At 38.5% G+C, this 23,230-nt stretch overlaps 1 protein-coding gene across 2 annotated transcripts in view; it reads left to right on the plus strand.

Moving 5' to 3' along the window:
• The window catches only part of LOC131680392 (J domain-containing protein), a 150,535-nt gene that overhangs the window by 86,089 nt on the left and 41,216 nt on the right, over window positions 1–23,230 (plus strand). For both annotated transcript variants that reach the window (XM_058961109.1, XM_058961114.1), the window contains one exon: window positions 1,177–1,278. In XM_058961109.1, coding sequence (XP_058817092.1) covers window positions 1,177–1,278 — 102 coding nt within the window. The remainder of the gene's footprint in view (window positions 1–1,176; window positions 1,279–23,230) is intronic.

Genomic DNA, 23,230 nt, shown 5'->3' on the forward strand with positions numbered 1-23,230 from the left:
CCATGAGCTGCCGCTCGATGAAGGAATGCAACTATTCAAAAATAAATTGAAAATGGAAACTCTTCTTGTTTCCGCTCCTCTGCACCCACTCCCCCCTTCCTTGCCAGGATTCAGGTACGAAGGGAGTTGAACTTTTGCCACGTGGACCGGGGTGGTTGGTGGATTTCAAAGTTGCAAATCACGGTTCCTGTGTGACCACAAGTTGCACCGTAATAGCTTGCTCAAATAGTCTCTGGACGCTACACATAGTTTAGCGTTCTCTGTCAAGACCTGCTGGATGATTTTATGCAAAAAGTGAATTCATCTAACCTCCGCAATCCTCCGCCCCCTAGCTCCGGGGTGAGATCGTGAATAGGAACACAGAATACACGGCTATACGACAGGGAAAAGCGCTGCTGCTGAAATAAATGTGCAATGTGCATGATACCATTTCCGACAGTCGCCTGTTCCGTTCGAATTGGCCCGTCTCCTAGAAGCGGTGTGTGGGGAGGGTGGCGAGAAAAAAAATTTCCACCCAAACCCCCGGCCGGATGCAGATGGTTCGAGTGTTTTCAGCGCGATAGAGAGAGAGAGACAGGTAGCGGGAAAGTTATTGCAGCATGGAAAGCACCTGTTGCTAGAAATAACTGACAATGGCAAAATACCGAACTTGATTGGTGTATGACTGGCAGACAGCGACGATGTAGTTACGTGTGTATGTGTGAGTGTGTAGCTACCTTTCCTAAGAGGAACTTTTGTATAGTGATTGTTTTTTGCTATGAAGCAAATTCCCAATGAGGTGATGGTATTCGCTTTCAATTCAGTCGGAGATAAATTGTGATTGTGAGTTGTGGAATCAGACTGGAATTCGTAACAATTATGGCGGAAACAACTATGTCATGACCCATGGGAGTTGAAGAGAGCAAAGGATGATAAAATCCTGCTTTCGTATGTGGAATCTGATAAATAATAAAACAGGTATATCTAGATGTTACAAAAAAAATACCTCTGACGTTTCGTTAAAGTAAGTAAAGAGTATTTATTTATTGATTAGTGATTTAGGGTGACACGGGAGCATCCCCACAGGTGCCTAACAACGGTTCAAAACAAGCTCAATAGTAAATCAGTGCGATCGTTTCGATAGCATCAAACATTAAAACAGCGTCTATATTCGAATATCTCTTCTTCTCTCCACAGGTCGAGCAAATCCAGGCCGAGTACAAGGTGCTGGCATTGCAGCACCATCCTGATAAGAACGATGGAGACAAGGATGCCGAAAGCATGTTCCAGAAATTGAAGGTATTTAAATGTTTATGACCACCCTTTTCTTGTGATTGATAGGACAGACATGCCAAGTATATTCCAGTGACAGGGTTGAGATTCCGACGTGCTGAGATACGTACGTGCTAAGTAATGTTGTTAGTATTTGACGAATTGCATTTTCCCGAGGGAATCTTTACTGATGCTAGCTAGCGGGTGTGATTAAGTCAAATGATTGAACGGCATTTGCATATTAACACAGATAGTAAAAATGGCAACCCTGAAAATTTCCGTTTTCAGATCCCCACGAAAGAAAATTTGTCATGATTTTAGAAAAAAAACTTGTTTTCAGAATGATCTTAAAAAACCTATTGAAGGTGCATCTTTCCCAGTTATTTGCTTTTGTTTGGTTTGGCTAGTAATGTGCAAAGATGCCGCCAAATATTATAAATAACAATATAGTCCACTCTTGCAAATCTCAAGTATTCCGATCAATCATTTTTAGCTTACCTGCGTTTAGCGTGTACTGTGAAATTAACTGTCAAAATGAAATCGATTGCAGGGATGCTAGGTGCACAGATTCTGTGTTACACAGATTTTCAATGTGCTGCACAGATTTTAAAAAATCTTAGAATTCCAGTTTTCTGTTATAATAGCGCAAACTGCTACTGAAAACTGTGAGCTGTCAAAACACAGACTTATCCAACTGCGTGCCGTTTTAACGTTTGAATTGGGAGGAAAACAAATCGTTTGCACGGTAATTTGGGAGGAAAACAAGAGTAATTTTCTCAATATCTCCGCAATAATCGTGGTCATGCTTGACGGTTCTATTTAAGTTGACGGTTGCAGGAGATTTCTTCCGAACAATCCATCAGACTTTCATTCACTTCCATTTCATATGCAACTTTGAATTTGTCTTTGAAACAGATGCTATTCTCACAGAGAATAGACATCCATGATCGAACAAATATATTGATAAAACATGTTTAAACATTTGAATTAATATACCAGAAAAAACTAGCGCCGCCACACCAACTTATCCCAACTATCCGTCAAATACATCCCGGAACCGGTTCGAAATCTTGAATGGATTCAGTATGGAATCTTGCTCAAAGAAAACAACCGATTCCGACTCTATCGGTTGATGTATTTGAACTGGAATTCATACTAAATCCACTCAAATGTTCGAACCGGTTACGGACTGGTGTGACTGGGTAGAGGCATAACCGCTGTCAATTCAGTCGAACTTCGTCATTAAAAGTCATGACGACAGTAGCGCGCCTGGTCAAGATATTGCAACTACCTTCGAAAACGTTAGGAATTTTTACACAAGTTGAATGCTGAAGATGGACGTCGATAATCTGTGCTATTCTCATCTTCCATAAGATGAACATCATTGGTTGCACATTCGGGTGCAGAAAGTGTTTCTGACCGAGAAAAAAAGATGGTTGAATAAGAGTAAAATTTTCTAATATTAATTCGTGAGATCAATATGGATTAACGTGATTTATTTTGTGGATTAAGAAAATCTGAATTCCGGAAATGCAGGGATCAAATAACACTATTTTTGCTGAGAGAAGAATTGCAGCGAAATTTTACCCATGAATCTATAATGGTTTTCTATTTTAAATTACCTATTTACAGTATTTTTTCCGAAGAATGACAAAGATGACGGGGCATTTCTGGAGCTGGAACAATCACATACCGCACTCTACAAGTCTCTGGGTCAAATGTGTGTACTTTGCATTATTATTTCCTTTATTTCTACAAAACAATCTTGAGAATAACGTCATGTGGGTTTTTTTTTTTCTAATGTTTCCACTTTGTACTATTTCACCGTGAGCAATTAGTGATGAAGATGTGTCATTTGCTTATCACAAAATTTGTAGTGTACTAGTGATCTTTTGTGTCACCGCGTCGCTAGTGTGATGTCTGTTGCGAAACAGAGGAGTGGACCATATTGTTAATTTAAAATATTTGATGCCGTTTAAATCAATATACATTTGCACGTTCCCCACGTTATTGGGAGATTAGGTACCACAACAATGATACAATGAGACAGGGATATTTTGAAATGAAAATCAGCATATTGGAAAATGCCGGACACTTTCCAGGACGTCTACACATGCGGGAATTACTCTTTGAATCTGGGACTGTTCCGCCTAATCCGTGAAGTCTGGCTACTTTAATTTAATTCATTGTTATAGATGAGCTTATTTCAAATTTTTGTCCCTTCTTTAATTCACGGAAGAATTGTTAAAATTTTAATTTACTTATACCTTTTTATTGGGCACTGGGTGAATGTTGCTTCAAGCTGTTCTCAATTCCTGTTCGACAGTTTTCACGACGGCACCCGCGTTACGGCTTGATAAGGTCAAACTGGTGTCGAATGGGATCAATTGTGGTTGTCTGTCGTATTCGACATCGTTAGCATTTCGACTAAAAAGCGATAGGCTACCTTAGCTGGATAGTAAAGTAGAATAATCATAAGCATTGAGAAATTTATTTCATTGTCATTTCAGATAGTAGGATACTGCAAAATACGCAGGCAAACATAGTACTGTGTGTAGGTGTAAACTTACATACTGCACGTAAGTTTTCTGTGCCTGAAAGTTTTTAATTGTGCGAAATACTCATCTTACCCTGTTGAAATCGAAAATATTTGCTCTCCGAATTAATCTCCTGCACGATGTTGTGTTGGTTTGCAAAATTATCGCGAGAAATAGAAGATTTTGTCCAATAAGTTTGCTCAATTTGTGTCATTGTTTACATCGCCGCGACTTGCGTGTGATTCCCCGCAAAAATTGAACGCGCTCGCTCAGCCATCTGCACACGAGTAGCGAAAAGTGTTTCCCGCATTCTTACTTGACGCACAGCGAGACGAGATCGAAAAAACCGGACATAGGGCGGGTAGTTCTGCCACATCAATAGTGATGGCTCCCTCTCCTCTAGCTAAACCAGTGGCACATCATCCTCGATTAATCGCCACGATTGATAGCTCAGTGGTGCTTGATTTCGATAGTTCACCGATTCCTGTCTCCTACGATTTCCGTAAAGCTGACCATCGCAGTATCGCAGAACTTTTTTCTACCATCGATTGGGAAAATATTTTGCACCCCGAAGATGTCGAAACCGCAGTTCAAACTTTTTCCAACATTCTCGTGTAGATTATTGACAGACACGTTCCGAATAAACTACTGACCAACCGGCCCTCCATGGCTAACGAGTACACTGCGACAGCTGAAGTATATAAAGAGAGCTGCCTTGTGGACGTTTACCAAGTATCGCACAATATCACTCAGAGATTATTACGTCAGTCTCAACAATGCATACAAACGAACCAGTCAACACTGTTTCTATTGATAACAGCAAAACATTAAGCGTAATCTCAAGTCGCATCCTACACGTGTCTGGTGTGATCTAAGAGCACAAGGAATGCCGTCGTCTATGACTTTTAATGGGAGCACAGCTACCACATCGCGAGATATATGTGCACTTCTTACGGAAAAAAATCGCGAATGTGTTCACAGATGAGACATTAACCATTGAACAAATCGAACTCGGTGCAAACAGAGCGCCACTTGTGGGCCAAACTCTGGGTGCTATCGATGGCAATGCAACGATGATTACCAGACCTTCCTCTCGACTTGTTATGTTTCAATCCGGAACCCGGCGGGTTCTTCTCCGCTATTCAGAAAAAGCACACCGAAGTTTTGGTTACTCCGCTTCTTTACATCTTTCGAGCTTCTATTGCTAGAGGTATTTTCCATCTTACAGGAATCACCGAACTTGTTCCCAGTCTATAAAAGGAAAATAAGCGAGACATCAATAATTATCGTGGAATAACTTTGTTTGGTTCAGTGTAGAAACAGCACAGTGTCTGCCCTGGTGTAATTTTTAGACAGCATGGCAGCCATATATATTTTATTTCCTACTAGTGTCGCCTGCAGTATATAAATCTTGGGCAGCATGATTTATGCTGCTTTGTTTACATTACGGAAACAGTTCGCTTTCTTGCTAAGTAAAATTATTATATTTCGACTGTTTCCGAGTAATAAGTGCATAAATAGTAGTAGGAAGAAGAATCCCAGCACAGTACATTTTTACAGTTCAAATTTAATAAACCCGCTAGACGAACATCGCAATGTTTTGTACCGATTCTTGCAAGTTTAGTTTAACACCCGTCGATAATAAACCAATTTCGAGATACTCAATCAAGTGATAGTAAACGTACCGAATCGAAATAAGTGCAGAAATCCCTAAAGATAAATTTGTAGTGATATTTATCGCCCCATATTGCATACTTACCCGTGTCAGTGCTCCGCTCTGCGGAAGACCGTAATTTTACTTACCCGTTTGCTGCTCCCGTTGGTGATCCGTTGTATCTGAAAGGAAGCGCTGCTAAAAGAAGAAAGTTGGTTACTCCCGTCCCGTCATTGACCGCTGTTCCTGAAAGAAGAAAGGTTACTGACTCAGTGATTGCTACTGTCGATGATCCGCTGTTCCTGAAATAAATAGCCTGCTAAAGGTAGAAGAAAGTTGAGTGCTCCCGTCCCGCCGATGATTCGCTGTTCCCGAAAACGAGATCTGCAAAATAAGAAGGTAATCCCGTCCCAAACAGAAATCCTACCCCAAAAAACTTCATTGAGTGTTGTTTCGAAGTTGTTTAAGCTGGTGATTATGGAACCTCTTCAGACTCACTGTAAGCAGTAAGTAAGTGACGATCAACATGACTTCACGGTCAACTGCGTCTAACCTGTTATGTTTAACTTCCTACATAGTAGAGAGTATGGAACGTCGCGCTCAAACCGACATTGTTTACATCGACTTATCTGCCGCTTTTGATCAGCTAAATCACATTATCGCAATAGAAAAAAATGGAGAGATTTGAAATAAATGGTAGTGTTTTGCAGATCCTCCCTCACAGACCGAGCAATACCTCAAGGAAGCCACTTGAGACCGATAATGTTTCTGATATCCTTCAATGATGTAAATCTAATTCTCAAAACTTCACGATTGTCCTTCGCGATTGATCACAAAAATATTTCCTTGCAAAATGCATCCCAGCGCTCCAGCTTCAGGTTTTTTTGCCATATTCAATTGGGACGAAAATTACGGAATATTTTGACAAAAAACAAACATTTAACGAACTACATCTCAACTTCCCGGCACTATAATGAAATCTTCCATGTTTATATGTGCGATCAGTCCTAATTAAATAAATAAATAAAATATGATGTAAAATATACTAAAGTACATTTTATGGTTTGAATAATTATATGCTAATTAATTATTTATTAAACCCATACAGTGTTGCCGGTTTCTAATGTTTATATGCTTCAAAAAGTCGAATGCGTGCGTTTGCCCCATTCGCACTGTTACCCCTTCTTACTCTACCAGAGACTTCACTGTAAGGGACCATTCATAAATTACGTATCACTTTTAGGGGGAAGGGGGGCGTCTTTGTAGCTTTCAACAAAACTGGCATACCAAATCCTCGTGAAATGACTCGTCCACGTATACTTGCGAGTAGGGCTATTGACGCATGTTTTATATCCAACCTCACAACTCGCGATATTCGTGCTGTCACAGATAATACGGCTGTTGATAACAGGAATTACGTCTAGTATTCGGCACGTTTCCCACATAAAAAATCATACCTTCTGATGATTTCAAAAAATATTGTATCATACTGTGCCAGAAATGGACTTCCCTTCATAATCTACAGTAGGGTTGCCACCCCTCCGGAGACTCTGGTTTTTGGAGACGATCTCCGGGTCTCCGGGTTTTACATCAATTTCTTCGTGTTCAATAATTTTAACTGAATTTGCTTCAATCGAGCCCTTTGGGTGTTAATGTTGGTTGCTCCTGCAACGCTACTAAACTGTTGGCCAGGGAGAAAACCTTTGTTCCTTTGTTGGAACCACTTTTTGTGCTTTGAGCAAGAAAAAGAGTTTTGATTAAGCTGATGAGAATTACTGGAACCTCCCTAGTGACTGTGACGACAAATAACCGATTTTTTTGCGCCCAACGAAACATTCCGGAACTTCCGGTGCTTCCCAGACGTTGCCACTTTCCTTCCTGCTTCGCCCTACTTCTCCTGCAAGCTGTGGCAGAAAGCAATGCTTCTTCGGTTTATCCTCCACAGCGAGAGTGGCCGGTGCTTTTGGATTTTTGTCGTTAGCCAGAGAAATGAAATTGCATACTAATCTAAATCGACAAAACGGTTTACAAAGGCGAAAAATGTATAGCCCAATGAGGAAAGTTCAGATTAGTGGTGTACATTATGCTTTGCCAAAACAAAGCACTAAACGGTATATGTGAGTCAATTTTAGTAATTGATACCTCGACGAGTTACAAAAAGAATGAAAGAGTTTATACTTGTCTCTTTTAAACTCAGCAGATAGGTCGGGTTTCAACGTATATTTGTGTTTCTATAAAAGCCTATCGCAGGTCAATAAGAAGCTCCGGGTGAAAGCCTCATCGGGGGTGGCAACCTTAATCCCCAGTGATGCAAACGCCCACCACAGAATTTGGGGCATTTGCACGTTTTGACAGGATAGATATTAGATGTAACTCTCTGCTCCGAAAGTGTTACGTATGAGTTGTCAAACTGGCTAGGTCCCAACGAGTTCGAATCATTGTTATCTGATTATAAATACGTCATATTTTACCATTTGAACGTGTCACATGTCACAATCCCACATCTATGAAATGGGACCTCTACGAAAAGGGCTGGATATTTTTCAACGATTCAATCTCTAAGTGAGTTGGATGAGGTCGTGAATAAAACAAACTTACTCAGAGTAGCAACATACCAAGAGACTTGTCCGCTTTAAGTTATGCGTGCTTCTAGAGGAACTAAACTCAAAAAGTCATGTAGAAGGGCTTGATATCGCAGACGTTGAGACGGGTCGGAAGCATTTAAATTGGCTCGCAAAGCTGTCGCATTTTTCAGGCCATACGGATTCATCATTGACGGCTACCCCTGAATTCTTTTCAGGGGTAGTCGTCAATGATTTTTGAGCATTTGTTCGTATAATTGTGTGAACCGAATCGATGAAATGGGCTATTGAAAGTTTGGTTCCGTATAAGTCTCCGGGAAAAAATGGAATCCTTTTTGTTCTATTTCAAGCATATTCTGAAAACCATTGACGGATCGGAAAATAATTGTAAAATTCATTGCTCAAGGTAACCGCATTCCTATGAGGAGGAAAAGAGCTTCAGACCGATCAGTCTGACCTCCTTCCTCCTCAAATCAGTGAAACGTTTAATCGACTACTATGGACTAGCATGGGCGAGCGCCCGCTTCAGGCAATGAAACATGCATATCAGCGGTGGAAGTCTGTTGCACAATGCTGTCTACAACATAGAAAAAGCTTTTTCGCAAAAGCAATCAAGCTTAGGAGTTTTTCTTGACATTGAAAGTGCTTTCGACAACGTGTCTTTCGAATCCATTTTGGAAGCAGCACGAGGTTATGGAGTACCTTCATATATCACGAACTGAATACACGCAATACTTAGCAACCGACATATGTTCTCATCGTTTACACAAGTGGAGATGAGGAAACTGAGTGTATGTGTATATCCTCAAGGTGGTGTGCTTTTCATTTTCCTCTTTTATCAACGGGGGATCTTCAAAAGAGACCACCGCCGACTTGGCCGTGGTACTGTCGGATTCTTGCTGTAGCTCTTTCTCCAGCAAGCCTACCGACTAACCCTCAACCTCCTGTATCTCCGTATCCTGTTCCTCCCGGGACCACCTTTGAGTATTACTTCTGGAGGGGATTGTGCTCTTGCATCTCTTCTTTCTTAGAGCCCCTTGGCTCCTCGAATGCGCCTGTTTGCTATATGGGAGTTTAATCAATTTATTATAATTTTTTTTGTTATATAAATATTTCTTTATAAATAATATTTTTTTTCCTTTTTTTAAATTTTTGGTTTTTTTTGTATTAATATTACAGGATACAGGACGCGTAAATGAAAACAGCATAAATGTAAACCGCGTAAATTTCAAAATCCACGTAAATGGAAACCGCGTAAATTTTAAAATCCGCGTAAATGAAAACCGCGTAAATTTCAAAATCCGCCTAAAAGAAAACCTCGTAAATTTCGAAATTCGCGTAAATGAAGACCGCGTAAATTTAAGAATCCGCGTTAATGGGAACATCATTAATGGATACCGCGTAAATTCAAAAATCCGCGTAAATTTCAAAAACCGCGTAAATGAAAACCGCGTAAATTTAAAAATCCGCGTAAATGAAAACCGCGTAAATTTCAAAATCCGCGTAAATGAAAACCGCGGAAATTTCAAAATTCTCGTAAATGAAGACCGCGTAAATTTAAGAATCCGCGTTAATGGGAACCTCGTTAATGGATAGCGCGTAAATTCAAAAATCCGCGAAAATAAAAACCGCGTAAATTTCAAAATCCGCGTAAAGGAAAACCGCGTAAATTAAAAAAAAAACGCATAAAAAAATACCGCGCAAAAAAAACTGCGTAAAAAAATCTGAGTATATTATATTTTTTTATCCGCATACAATTTGCAACGTTACCGGTCTGCCGAGGACGTTGCCAACATCGGAACCCGACTAAACGTGAACCGATACCGAAAACGTAACTTGCGTCCCTTCACGCCCACCCTAGGAGGATTTTTTTACCGACGTGAAACTGCTTGTTGGTGTTGCCAACTTAATGCTTGTATCTCCGCTGCACTAGCGCTTAGACAGCAATTATGTTACTGTCATTGGCTCCCAGCTGTCCTTGAGTCCGTTGGCTCCCCAGCGTACGTTGAGCCAGCACACTATCCTTCCCTCGCTGCGTAATTGGTCGCACACGTTGGAATCCGTCGAGACGTGAACCGATCCGGAGATGCCGAAACGTGACTCGCATCCCTTGCAGGATTTTTAACCAACTTGAAGCTGCTTGTTGGTGTCGCTTGAGCTCCGGCAGAATTGGTGTTACTGTCTTTAGCTCCTAGCTGTTCTTCGGCCCGTTGGCCCCTCTGTATACACGGAGCCCTTTGGCTCTCCTGTGTACGTTGAGTCAGCACACTATTCAACCTTCGCTGCGTAACCGGTCGACCCCAGGACCGTCGCCATCGTCGGAATCTGTCGAGACGTGAACAGATCTGGGGATGCCGAAACGTGACTCGCATCCCTTCCCAGCCACCCTCGCAGGATTTTTAGAGATGAGGAAACTGAGTGTTTGCGGAAGTCTTCAAGGTGGTGTGCTGTCACCATTTCGATGATACCTTGTCGGTGATGGCTTGTTGAGGAAATTTAATGAGCTTGGGTTTCCGGCATATGGTCTCCCCGATGATTATCATAGGGTCCAATATGTATGGGAGTACAATAGGTATAGGGCATTATCTTTAATATGTTATTGAAGAGGTCGCTCGTGTTGCGTGAATTAGATACACAGTAGAGAACATCGTTGACGACTGTCATTTCGGCTGTTGCCGTGGATCAGCTGCATTAGTTACGACGTCGTTTTAGTTTTCGTGTGTTGTTCTGTGAAAACGCATTGTCTTTCGTCCTCAGTACAATATATTTAATCAATGTGAATCAATGCCAAAAGTGGTTTTTCTTACGTAAAAATTGTTGCTAAACACGAGTTGTGTGTTGGTTTTTCGATATTTTTGTTTTTGAAAAATATGCGGGCATCAACATGAAACATACGCTCGGGGGCATGATAGGTCAAAATTGTGCATAATTTCGTGCGAAAAACGCCAAAACGAAGCGAAGAGAACATAATGAACTGAATTGTATCTGTTCAAGATGGCGCCAATATTCAATCAGCCTTTAAATAATTCAAGGTTCCGTTCGAAAAATTACGTGCTCGTGTGAAAGGAAAGTGCTCGTCATCAATGAAAGCGCATTAGATATTGCGTGTGAGTTATATAACAAATTAAGGTGTTGTTGAAAAAGATGATTGAAAAAGAGAAGGAAAAGAAATCCAAAAAAAATGCTCCGAAGCACCAATGTCATCTTCGCACAGCTAAGCAACCACGTGAGCCGGAATGCACAACTTCAATTCCACACTCTGGCGACGACGAGGACACCGAAGAAGTCATTCGCATGTACAAATCCAGGCGAATGTGCTGAAAAAACATGTTTTTTCAGCATGTTCTTCTGCGGTTTCATGATTTTTCACATCTTATCTTTTGCCACTTCCTCATTTTCTTGCATGAATGACGTCAATGGATTGCCTGTGTTATTTGTTTTATTAATTTCAAACTCTTCAAATAAAAGTTGAAACGCTGATTTTCTAGGCGTGTGCATTGATTTATTTTGTCCCATCGTATCCCCACATTTGAAATACATCGAAAAAAAATGCCTTCGCCTTATTGAATTTAGCTTGAAAAATATTTAACCAGGCATAAAATCATTATTACCATAACTTTGCCAGATGTATAACCTTTCGAACGAATGCTTTTTTGTCAAAATCAGTGCAAAAATAGACCTACTTGACCCTACTCTACTCTAATGATCACTGATATTTGCATTAACACGCTTTTTGCTTTGATGCAGTAAACCTTATGTGCAGCTGAGCAATGGTGTCGTCATGTTGATTATAACTGAAGCTCGTCGATTACCTTTGACTCTGCAATAATTGTTGACACAGGCGAAATTGATAATTACAAAAATGGTGGTCTTTTTGGGAAACCTGTAATTTTAACTGATTCCAATCTGACTTAAGTAAAACTTCCAGAAAAGTGGGTGCCAATTCATTGCAATAAAAAAATAATACGATAGGATGAGCAGTGAATACAAGAAGTGGACTCAACATTTATGTGTGCGGTCAAATTGGCTGCTATATATTGATGAGACGCAATCGACCCGTAATCCCATCGAACAAAAGTAGGTATTGTTTCCATCTGTACAAAACTGTTTTAAACAGTTTTTTTCCGTTAGAGGAGATCAAGTAAAATGCATAATTACTAGATTTTTAAACAGGAAAATACTATTTTCGCCTAGTTTCCTTTTCGATTTCCTTATCGCGGGCGCTGATCACAATACCCTACCATCGGCATACTAGCTATCAACGAATTCTATTAATGACTCGCGTTGAACCATCCATAATCTAATTATTCATGCCCGGTTGCGAGTGTCCGTAATCGCGGACCACACCAGACACTGCCAGGAGTGAACAAAACCGTTAACTGACTGACGAGCTGATTGACTGACTGACCAAAGCTGGATCGATTATTCGGAGTTTTAATCGCAAAAGCTTCAAGCACTGGTATTAATCAAGGATAAACTTTGTTGTACGTCTTTTAGGCTCCGATTAAAATCTGTCCGAACTTCTGACTCAAACAAATCAACAATTTCGCAACTCGCAAAAATTTACTGTCGAAGTTATTAATTCCGGCGGCTCTGGCTGTTCATCGTGATTCTTGATAATAGGACAGCCACGAGCCAATTGTTCAGTATTATCTTAATGGGCAGCAAAGTTTATAATCACTCGAAGACATGTCTTCGGCGGGCATTTGATGTCGAAGTGAAGTGTTTTCTGGGATTATTTATTTAATTAATTTTCAACTCTGTTCTTTGCATCCTGTTCGTCTTTACTGAATAGCAATATCGTTGCAGGCACTGTTTAGATTTTTAATATTATTAACAAAGCAATGAAAGCACCTTACAATGAAACATCTTTTCTTTTTGCCGCAGCATACAACCAGTGTAATTCGAACCGTTACAACAGTTACACAATCAGTTACAATTCCCGACAAATGCAATAAACGAACCCTAAACAGATGAAGGTATTACGCCCAGCCCCTAGATTATGCTGGAAGGTATTTTTACTGCTAGAAAGGCGTACATTCAAATATGTGGTAAATAGAGTTCCCTCCTAATCTTGACTCCAGATGCACCAAAACGACCAACAAGCTGCTATACCATCCACCAGCTCTGCTCTGCTGTTTGTTAGCACCCAATCGTTCACTCGACTAAATATGAATAGAAAATTGTGGTTCTGGAATGGGGATAAGGATTCCATCCTTACAAATAATCGGCAGCCCAGTAGCCTCCTCCCCCTGCCGTTATTACACGTATACTTCTACTCAAAGGAATTTTGTGGAAAAATAAACATAAACCAATTGGGGGTTGGGTGGGGCTTGCATATAGCGATTTTCTCCTTCCATGGTACGGAAAATTTAGAGCACACCAGCAGCCGAAAGGTTGTCGTTTCACCGGAGACATGATTTTGTGCCACAATCATGTTGATAACGAATCGATCCTTCATCGTTTGGCTTTCACATTCGCTTTCGTATTATGTATCAGTATTAGACTGATACAAAATTGCACACGTTTTTTCGAAACATCGTTCAAACGAACGATAGTGGGTATAACGAGTGCCATATCAAGTGTGAGCTTTTCTCAATGCTTTTGGTTTACTAGAAACAATGATTGGTTTCATTGCGTAAATTTAAGGAAAATTGGCGTGAAACCGTTAAATTCAATAACTCAAAATTCAGTAATTAATTATTCTGGCAGCCTTCATTAAGTAAAATTTGTAGTTCAGTTTACTGAAAAGTACGTTTTTTAAGGAAAGTTGTTTAAGGAACTATTCCTAGAAGAGAGGCATAAAATACAAATTCGTATGGTTCAATAGATATTGATCTTTGCGGAATGAGTATAGGTCAATGGTATTTCTTTTTATTTCTATAATCCTAGAGGTAAAATTTGCCGGAACGTTTGGACACAACATACATAATGTCGCCTAAGTTAATTCTATATTCATTTTACGTATAAATTAGAAAATATTTGCAAATGAATATAACAAAATTGAATGGGATTCCATTAAAAAATGATTATTTGCACCATTCTAATCCCTGTCATTGCGGAACCAGTCTGGAATCTGAAAACAAATCTGTTTTTCCTCGGCCTTACCTTTTCCATTCCTCTCACTGATTAACATGCGGCTTAATACGAAATCCAAAGCACATTGTAGGACACCGGAAAGTTTACTACAAATGGATATGGACGAACAGTTGGTTTCGGTTTTACAGCGGGATTTTCAAAACAATATTTCATCATAATTTAATGGTATCCGTTATTACCCGTAAAATCACCTCTGGTCTAATAGCTCTTTCATGATTTATAAAATAGTACTTTTCTTTTTTTTATTCTCAAGATTTTGCTAGACCAGTGAACGATAAAAATTATAGCTGTTAATACAACCTACTGGAAATATGGTTTCTCGCTCTGCCGTTAATGATTTCCAAAGTTTTGGTCACTAACAAAATAAGCTCATATCGGTTAAAATTCAACAATAAACTGTACTCTTTGCTTATTTGCCTTTCGCGAACAAAAACTTACCATAAACAATGTGGATCGACATCCTCAACGTCAGCGGCGGAATGGAGGGGCCATAGATGGGTCACAAATTATGTAAATTTAGATACATTGCTTCACTGAATTGGAAACATTCCGGCGGTGAGCGTGTAATTCAATCCGGCGTAACTGCTAGCAAGTTCCCCGGAAAATGTCTTGCATGTTAGCTTTCAAAGTATTATTGGACTGGCTGCGCTGGGACCAGGAAACCCAAATCATCGAACTTTGTTATTCATATTATATTGGACAGCAGTAATTGCTTAGTACCTGGAAATATTGAGCTGCTCAAAACCCACGCACGTCACTCATTAATCACTTTCAATCTATTTTTATTTTCACGGATTTCATCTTTCGTCACAACTGATAAGAATAAGCAATCACCAACTGAAAAATAACAAGAGCTACGGATACATCGAAATGAGTGAAACACACGGTATTCCAAACATCATCAAACATATTTCGTGCATCAGTTTCAAAGAACCTCTGACAGACAATTTCTTTTTCAAGGATATTGCATAACTTCTCGATAGTGGTGCATCGAGGGGCCCGAGAGGGCTTATGGCTCTATATGCTTTATATTTTTAAATACTTTGCACCAGCCTAAACTAACGATCAACCATTAAAGAAATGTAAAAGTAGAAGCGTATTAGTGTTGGAGTAGTAATACTTGTAGTTTTTAGTACTAGTGTACAATTATTTTTTGTTGGTCGTATGTCTATCTGTGTATGTTTTCGTCTAAGTATCTGTGACAGCTGGGTTAGGGAATTAATGAAGAACTGGCGTATATGATAGAATAGTCGGTAATATATTGCCTCGCAGATTTTATTGCACAGTTTGTCACACACTCAAAAATATTTACATCTCGTAAGATGCACATGAAAGGAGCGTCACAAGTCACTTTAAATTACATTCAAGAACATGTAAGAATGCGCTTTGGTCACAATCCTCCATCTCCATTCAACCGAGTTCTATATCAAAAGAATTGCACATGCCAAAACATGTAAAATTCCATTGTTAGACAGCAAAATATGTCGCAATGTTGTTTACGTCAAATGTAATTTTCATTAATTCTAAGTGTGTAGGAGTTCAAGTAGTTTGTTTGCATGTTACATGCGTTCTTTTCTATACTAGATTAGTCTGCTGTTGTTGTACTTCTATTAGTTTTCTTTTCCACTATTTATGTGTACCAAAAATAATGTCGGATAATTTATACGCGTCTATTTACTCTTTGCATCTTTTTAGCATGTTATTTTTCCTTTCTTTACTACAGTGAAGACCCGATTTTATCAGTTTTTTGCCTCATATGAAATTGAAATAGCTTGATGGGCTCTTGCAGACAAACCAAGTTGAATTCGAGTAAATTATTTCTTGAGCATATATTTTTTTATCTTAGAGATTCGAGATATGCAAAAAAAAAAATTTGATTTTTTTCAAATTTGGACTGTAAGGCCCCTTTAAGGGAAATTTTAGCTAAATCACAGAAAAGGCTTATGAAGCCATATCTAGAAACTAAAGAAAAATATTTTAAGAGCTTCGGTTTATTAAAAAGAAAAATATATTTCCCGATTTTGGTAATGTCTCCGTTTTATCAGCCTCGAATTCACCAAGGGGCGGATAAAAACAGGTCTTCACTGTATATACTTAATTAGATTTATATTACCAATCATTAACACAATAAATTACACATTCTCTAATATACACTCACAATCTCTCTCATTTCAAACTTACAAACACTCGTGGCCTTCACGATAACTCAAACCTGGTAACAAATGGGAACATGCAACACTCAACAGCTGGCACACCTTGAGGAGCAATAGGACGAGGGCTACATTCGATTATCTCGAAAGTATAGACGAAGCCTTGCCTCAGGGAGATAGATGAGAGTCAGGATTTCATTCATGTAGGCCACAGTTAAAGGATTCTCTCCGGGTCCAAGGCAGATCACTCGATATTCCAGTTCGAAAAATCCTCGAAAATCTCGATCTAACCTATAACTCCCTCATCTACCTTTTTATTTAAACGATAAATATCCTAATCTAGCGCTTCTCTTATATTTATTGTTCTCAGAAATTCCCTGCACTGGCTTTGTAGAGTAGACTTTTGCCAGAGTGCTATCATCATGTAATCGCTTTTGCCGTCACGACTACGCCAGCACTGCCTGAATTTTTAACGAGCACGACCTGATGGTCTGACGATCAGTTTACAGGATTCCCTGCGGGTCCACAGAGTTCCACTCATCAACATGATTCATGGTATCATGGCAACCCGAGACTGTAATTGATGTCGCTGATCCTAATGTTGCAAGTTCGATGTCGAAACGAAGTCAGTTTCTAACCCCAACTACTGCCAAAATGTATGAACTGACAGCAGTTGGGGTTAGAACATGACACAGTTTCTGGGTCAAGCAAAAAAGCCACGAGTCTTCACAATCCTCCCTCCAGCTCTCTGCAGGCCTTCTCGTCCCTGCCCCTGATACGATTGCTGCTGTCGGTATGATGGTCAATATCTTGCCAAGCATAAGCTTCCGTTGAACTTGAGCATGAGCTTGCGCGAACACCCCTGGCTACTGCTCCGTTATTGATCGGGACTAGCTGAAATTGCATAGAGAATCAATAGATGATAATGCTTAGGAGTAACACACCATGCTTCAATGTACAGCTCCTGGTCATCCCAAGTTATTTGTTGATCAATACCGGTGCTGGCCAGGCTCGGACGTAGATCGCAGTAGGCAAGGTTTGGAATGCTACACGAAGAAGAATCAGGCCTTTTTGAATCAACAAAACGTTTTGTTGAATCTAAAACGTGGCGAATGACTGTTTCAAACTGAAATGGGCGTTTTTCAAAAGCATGTATTTGCCCTCTAAGAACGGTTGGTTTCAAAATCGTCCAATGAAGGACGTTCGTTGGACCAATTTGGACATCGTCCAAATAACCGTTCAACGAACGTCCATCGTTGGACCCGTGTTGAACGATTTTGAAACAATTTTTTGGACGTCTCAGTGGGTGGTTTAGTTCAACAAATACTTCTGTTTACATTTTAAATAGAAACATTGTTGAATCAAAATAAAATTTGTTAGATCTAACTGATCCCTTTGTTAAAAACCAACAGAATCTTTGTTTAATTTCAACTAAATTTGAGTTGTTCTCTCCTTTGGTTGATACAAAAGATTTGTTTTTGTTCCTTCAAACTTGTTCGTTCGGTTAAACTTAACATGATTTTGTTGTTTCAAACGAAATATGTGTTGAAACTACAAAAAAGCCAACAAATGAATTAGTTAGTAATTTCAACCAAAAGTATTGATTGAATCAAACCTAAATCTTTTTTTTTTTTATATTTCGATTATAGAGGTTTTAACTTTAAGGTCATTCGCCTCTTCGGGTTAGAAAAATCTCTTATGAAAAATTTCTAACCCTATGTGCGGGGTCGGGACTCTAACCCAGGTGCGCTGCGTACAAGGCAATCGATTTACCAACTACGCTACGCCCACCCCAACCTGAATCTTGTTTGTCACTATATCAAACGGGAAAATTGTTATTCAAAACCAAAATTTGTTTATTTTTACTAAATTTTTTTTTCTGCGTGTAGGACGACACTTGCTTTTACTAGAGGCGGTGTATACTACTGCGTGCTCCACAAGTTTCACGGGAGGAGGGAGATTATTAGTAAAGATAATGATTGTAAATTGTGCTGGAGCCCGGTCAAACCATTCGGAATTTGATTCGGAATCCTGAATGGAGTCAGTATGGATTCCAAATCAAATGCAACAACCGATTCTGAGTCGGAATCGGTTGTTGCATTTGATTTGGAATCCAAAATGACTCCATTCAGAAATCCGAACCGGTTCCGGAATGAGTTTAACTGGGAGCTCGCGTGCGAGTGAATATTTTAGGGGTCTCTGGACACTTGGCCACTAGGAGACCATCAGGTGCTTAAATTATGTTTTAGGAATATCGTAATGTCGAACAGTGAGACAATGTTTAAAATTATACTTAATTCAAATATCATTTTAACAGAAGACAAACTAGCAAAAGAAAAATTAACAAAAATTTCTAATGGCAAAAAATAAGAGTGGAAACCAAACTAAGCTACAATTAGAAAATATTGATTATTTTCGCGATAAGGAAATAACAAATTTTTATTGGTACAAAATTAACTGAACTAAAATCCTTACTTTATTATTATACCAACTACTAGAGAGAGAGAAGAATAATCACAATCTACTAATTTACTACAAAAGCATAGGAGAGATCGCCTGTGCCTGCCACACCGTTACCGACCAGAACCAATTGAGACCACTGTATGTTCATTGGACAATTTACTAATTTAGTACAATTAACTAGAAAGTCTAAAAGATGCAGGAGATGAAGTATAGAGAAGCCTGTTTTTGTCACTTCTTACGACGTGGAAGCAGGAAAAACTAAATTACTAAATTGAAATGACACACAGTGGCACGACGAGTGACAAAACCCCAAAAATTAATGTCTTGTTTTCTTTTGTAAATATTTATTTTATTTTTATTTCTCAGTTTGAATAAAGGCATCTCAAAATTTTACTATGATCGGATGAAAAATGAATTTTTAACATGTCGTTGAAGCAAGTGATGTCGAGGATTTCTGTTCAATTCAATTAATTAGAATTTTTAGTACCTTAGAGTTTCAAATGGCGATATCTCAAGAACTACACAGCCGATTGGAGCAATTTTAAGTTCATTGAAAAGAAGAATGAATATGCTAAACTATAAACTATCTTTGTGCAAAACTGATTTACGTTTGTTCTGCATCAAAAAAATCCAATTAAAAAGTTTCATATCGTATCAGTAATTTATCTTAATACGTCATCCAATTTTTCAGATGGTCTCCTATGGGTCACTTATCATGAATCTGACTCAAAATTTAATGTAATTTCAAGATATAAAGGCCTCATCTTGCGCATTTTTGCGCCGAAGTTGGTATATCTATGTTTTTGAAAATACCCATATGGAGACGCCCTGGAGCTCATAAATCTCCTTACAAGTTAATTGCCTAAACAGCATCATATTACTGAAAAATTAGTGATTTTTACTAGTTTTGTCAACCATTTCTGCTATCCGATGAGATTGGCTACTATGATTAATGTTTATATTAACCCTTTAACGACCAACGCATTCAAATGGGTTTATATGAAAGTAGTCGAAAAAATGAAATATGGAATATCAAAATTGGTAGCAGAAATGGATTCAACGACCCAAAATTAGCTAAAACCCCAAGTTTTAGCCACATAGACCAATTTTTATAATTTTGTCACAACTTTGTATGAACAGGTGCCACTGTGCGACAATGTACCAGGCCCAGAAGATGCAAGAAATAGGCGATTCACGATTAACACAAAAATCAGGCTAAAATATTATTATGCTCATGAAATATGGTTTACACGGCAATCAATAATATAGTGCATATAGTACTCAAAACTGATGCTGGGCCATTAGGCCAGCATCCTTCTGCCTAACTGCCTAATGGCCAGACAAATGTTTGTAAAATCCAGACAACGAAAACAATACGAGATTCGTTCAATCGAGATACGAAAATCATTCCGAGAAGCCCGAAAGCTGTGCAGGATAAGCTTCGGTTCCCTTTCCCTCCTCTCTATTAAGCATCCGATCTAAAGCCCATTCAGTCTAATGACCATTCGGCCTAATGACCATTCGGCCTAATGACCATTCGGCCTAATGACCATTCGGCCTAATGACCATTCGGCCCAATGACCATTCGGCCTAATGACCATTCGGCCTAATCGCCAAACATCCTCAAAACTATATGAAAATACTCAATACAATATAAAGAGATAAAAATGTGTAATGAACATGATTTAATGAATTAAAAGCAAACCAATGAATATGACAATACAAAATTCCAAATGACATTTTAAATAAAAATGTTCATCAGAAAAAATTTCAAAATTATAGTCGCTTTTTAATTTTGTTTCAACAACTAAAATTATTTCGTTTGATTACGACCTTTTCATAATTTATTAGCGTTCCTCCATCAAGAATAATAGTTTTTTCAAAATGCATATAAAATTTCCTGACTATTGTTAACCTTGTTAATGCTACATAAAAATTAAATCACTAGGCCATATAATTTAATCAAATATTCATGATATTCATGTAGCTTTCAAACAGTTTCCTATATCGCATTGATTTCAAAAATAAAGTTACAGGAAATTCAATGTGTATTTTGGGAAACTATTTGATGGAGAGTTCACATTTCTCCATTCTCACTTCCCGATCATAAACACATAACAGAAATATTTCAAAACTATATCTCGCGTTATAAATTTCTGTTATTTTAACTACTAACGAGACCTAATTTATTACACAATGTGTTACAAAAATTGTGCTCTGCTATAATCTTGTTATTTCATTCTGATCGGGTTATAAAAAAGTCGCAACAAAACAATTGTTTTTGTTGAAACAAAATTTAAAATATCTTGAAAATGACACGTTTTGGAAAATTTCAGTTAAGAGCATTTCGTTTTGAAATAGCATTTAAAATAATATTTTACAATAAAATTGTAATTTTGACTGCAAGTAGTACTAATTATAAAAATATGCTAAAAGTTGATAGGAAACTCTCCCATTAATAGCTCATCTATGGTGCATCTACACCACCAAAATCTTTTCGTGTTTTAAAAGATAACCATTTGCTTGTTGATAGCTCATGATAGAGAACCGCGATTAGCTTATAAAAAGGGCCTAATTTCGCAAAGTATTTGTTTTTTTTAATGAAATTCAAAATAACTCAAAAAATATTACATTTTGGAAGATTTCGGTTGAAAGCTTTTTGCTTTGAAAGGACATTTAAACTCGTAGTTTCATAATAGAATTATAGTTTTGTCTGTCAAGTAGTACGAAAGTTCATCTTCCTAATGGTGCAAGTGTGCCTTTTTCATTTGTTCAAACTACGATTCAGTACGATTTGCACATCGATCGAAAGTCACGAGTCCCGATTAGAAACCCATAACAGAAATATTTCATAACTATATCTCGCATTGTTACTTGTTATAAATTTCTGTTATTTTAACTACTGATGAGACCTAATTTATAACACAATATGTTACAAAAATTGTGTTCTGTTATAATCTTGTTATTTCATTCTGATCGGGATATGTCGACGCTGAAACACTTGAAACCAGGGGCAGATCCAGGAGGTTGGTCCGGGGGATTCGGTCTCCGCGGAAAATTTTCAACTTGTATTAAGAAAGTTTAAATTAGTTTCAATTTTAAAGTAGTTTCAAACTCAAAATCATTTCAAGCCAAATTTTTCACTGGTTTTTACTGTGTTCATTTCAAAATCGAAATGTTAGACCCACTAAGAAATTTTATTCTGGATCCGCCCCTGCCATATAATATTTAATTAGCTTAATCGGCAAACTTATTGGGTTGTACGTATGTGAAGGGAATGAATAACCCACAGCCGAACCAAGGTGTTTGTGATGAAAGAGAGGGGGGTTTAAAGAGGGTGTATGGGGCGGTCGTTTGAAGGGAATCTGTTGGGGAGCTTTACAGCGGGGGTTGAGGGAAGGGTGGTGTGTATTGCGTGGGGGGTTCACTTCATATTACTAGCTACGTCCCAGTTAAAATAAGGAAAAAAACTGTCTTAGCGAAAAAGCGGGATTAGATTGGCGATGTTCAGAGTGATTGCAAAACCTTTCTATATGAGAAAAGCAAAAATGTGCCAAAGTGCCAGTCAATTTTCATCAAAAAATCTTTTTTCGAAATTATATCAAATCTCGACGTTCCATGCATTTTAAAGACATTTGGCATTTAAAATACAAATTCAATTTTGAAATTTTCCTTTATTCCCCACTTTCAATATTTTTCAGCTCCTGCTTATATGGAATCAAGAACCGTTGTATGTGCCCAATGTGGTCAAAGTGAGTTTGGTTAGTCATCATTTATCCAAGGAATTTTGCACTCATTTTAATAAGTTTTGCATCATTTTGATATCATGATGGTTTATATGGGAAATTGCTGTGTGACCACACTCTTTAACCCGTGACTCCGGAAGTCCAATCAATGTAAAATTCAATATCAGCCGATGAGAAGGTTGTACCTTTCATTTGAGACTAAGTTTCTGCAAATCGATCCAGCCATCTCTGAAAAACAGAGGTGAAATTTTTGTCATATACACATATACGCACACAGACATACATACACACAGACATTTTTCGATCTCGACGATCTGTGTCGAAAGGTACATGACATTCGGCCCTCTGGGTCGGGATTGGGTTGGCCATTTTCAGAGTGATTGCATATCCTTTCTATATGCGAAAGGCAAAGCGGTGAAAATGTCATAAAAATCGACACGTCAATTTAAAAAACTTGTTTTAATCCACCTAGTGGTGCAATTGTGCTTATCTCATTTCTCCAAACTATTGCTCTATGGCTGGTTATGTCCACTATAATTGTGGAAATATCTATTACATTCTTAGTACACTTTGCACCTACACGCAATGGCTCTCCATCCGCGAACCTGATGATCTACTTGTCGACGGTGAAACACTTGAAGCAAAACAATATCATGCTTAATTGGTCTAATCAGCATTAGTTCAATGTTATCTTCCTGCTAACCAATTTTGTCATGTGGGGATAGGCGTATGAGGAGGGTGAAAAATC

This window comes from Topomyia yanbarensis, chromosome 1, assembly GCF_030247195.1.
Source record: "Topomyia yanbarensis strain Yona2022 chromosome 1, ASM3024719v1, whole genome shotgun sequence".
NCBI lineage: Eukaryota > Metazoa > Arthropoda > Insecta > Diptera > Culicidae > Topomyia > Topomyia yanbarensis.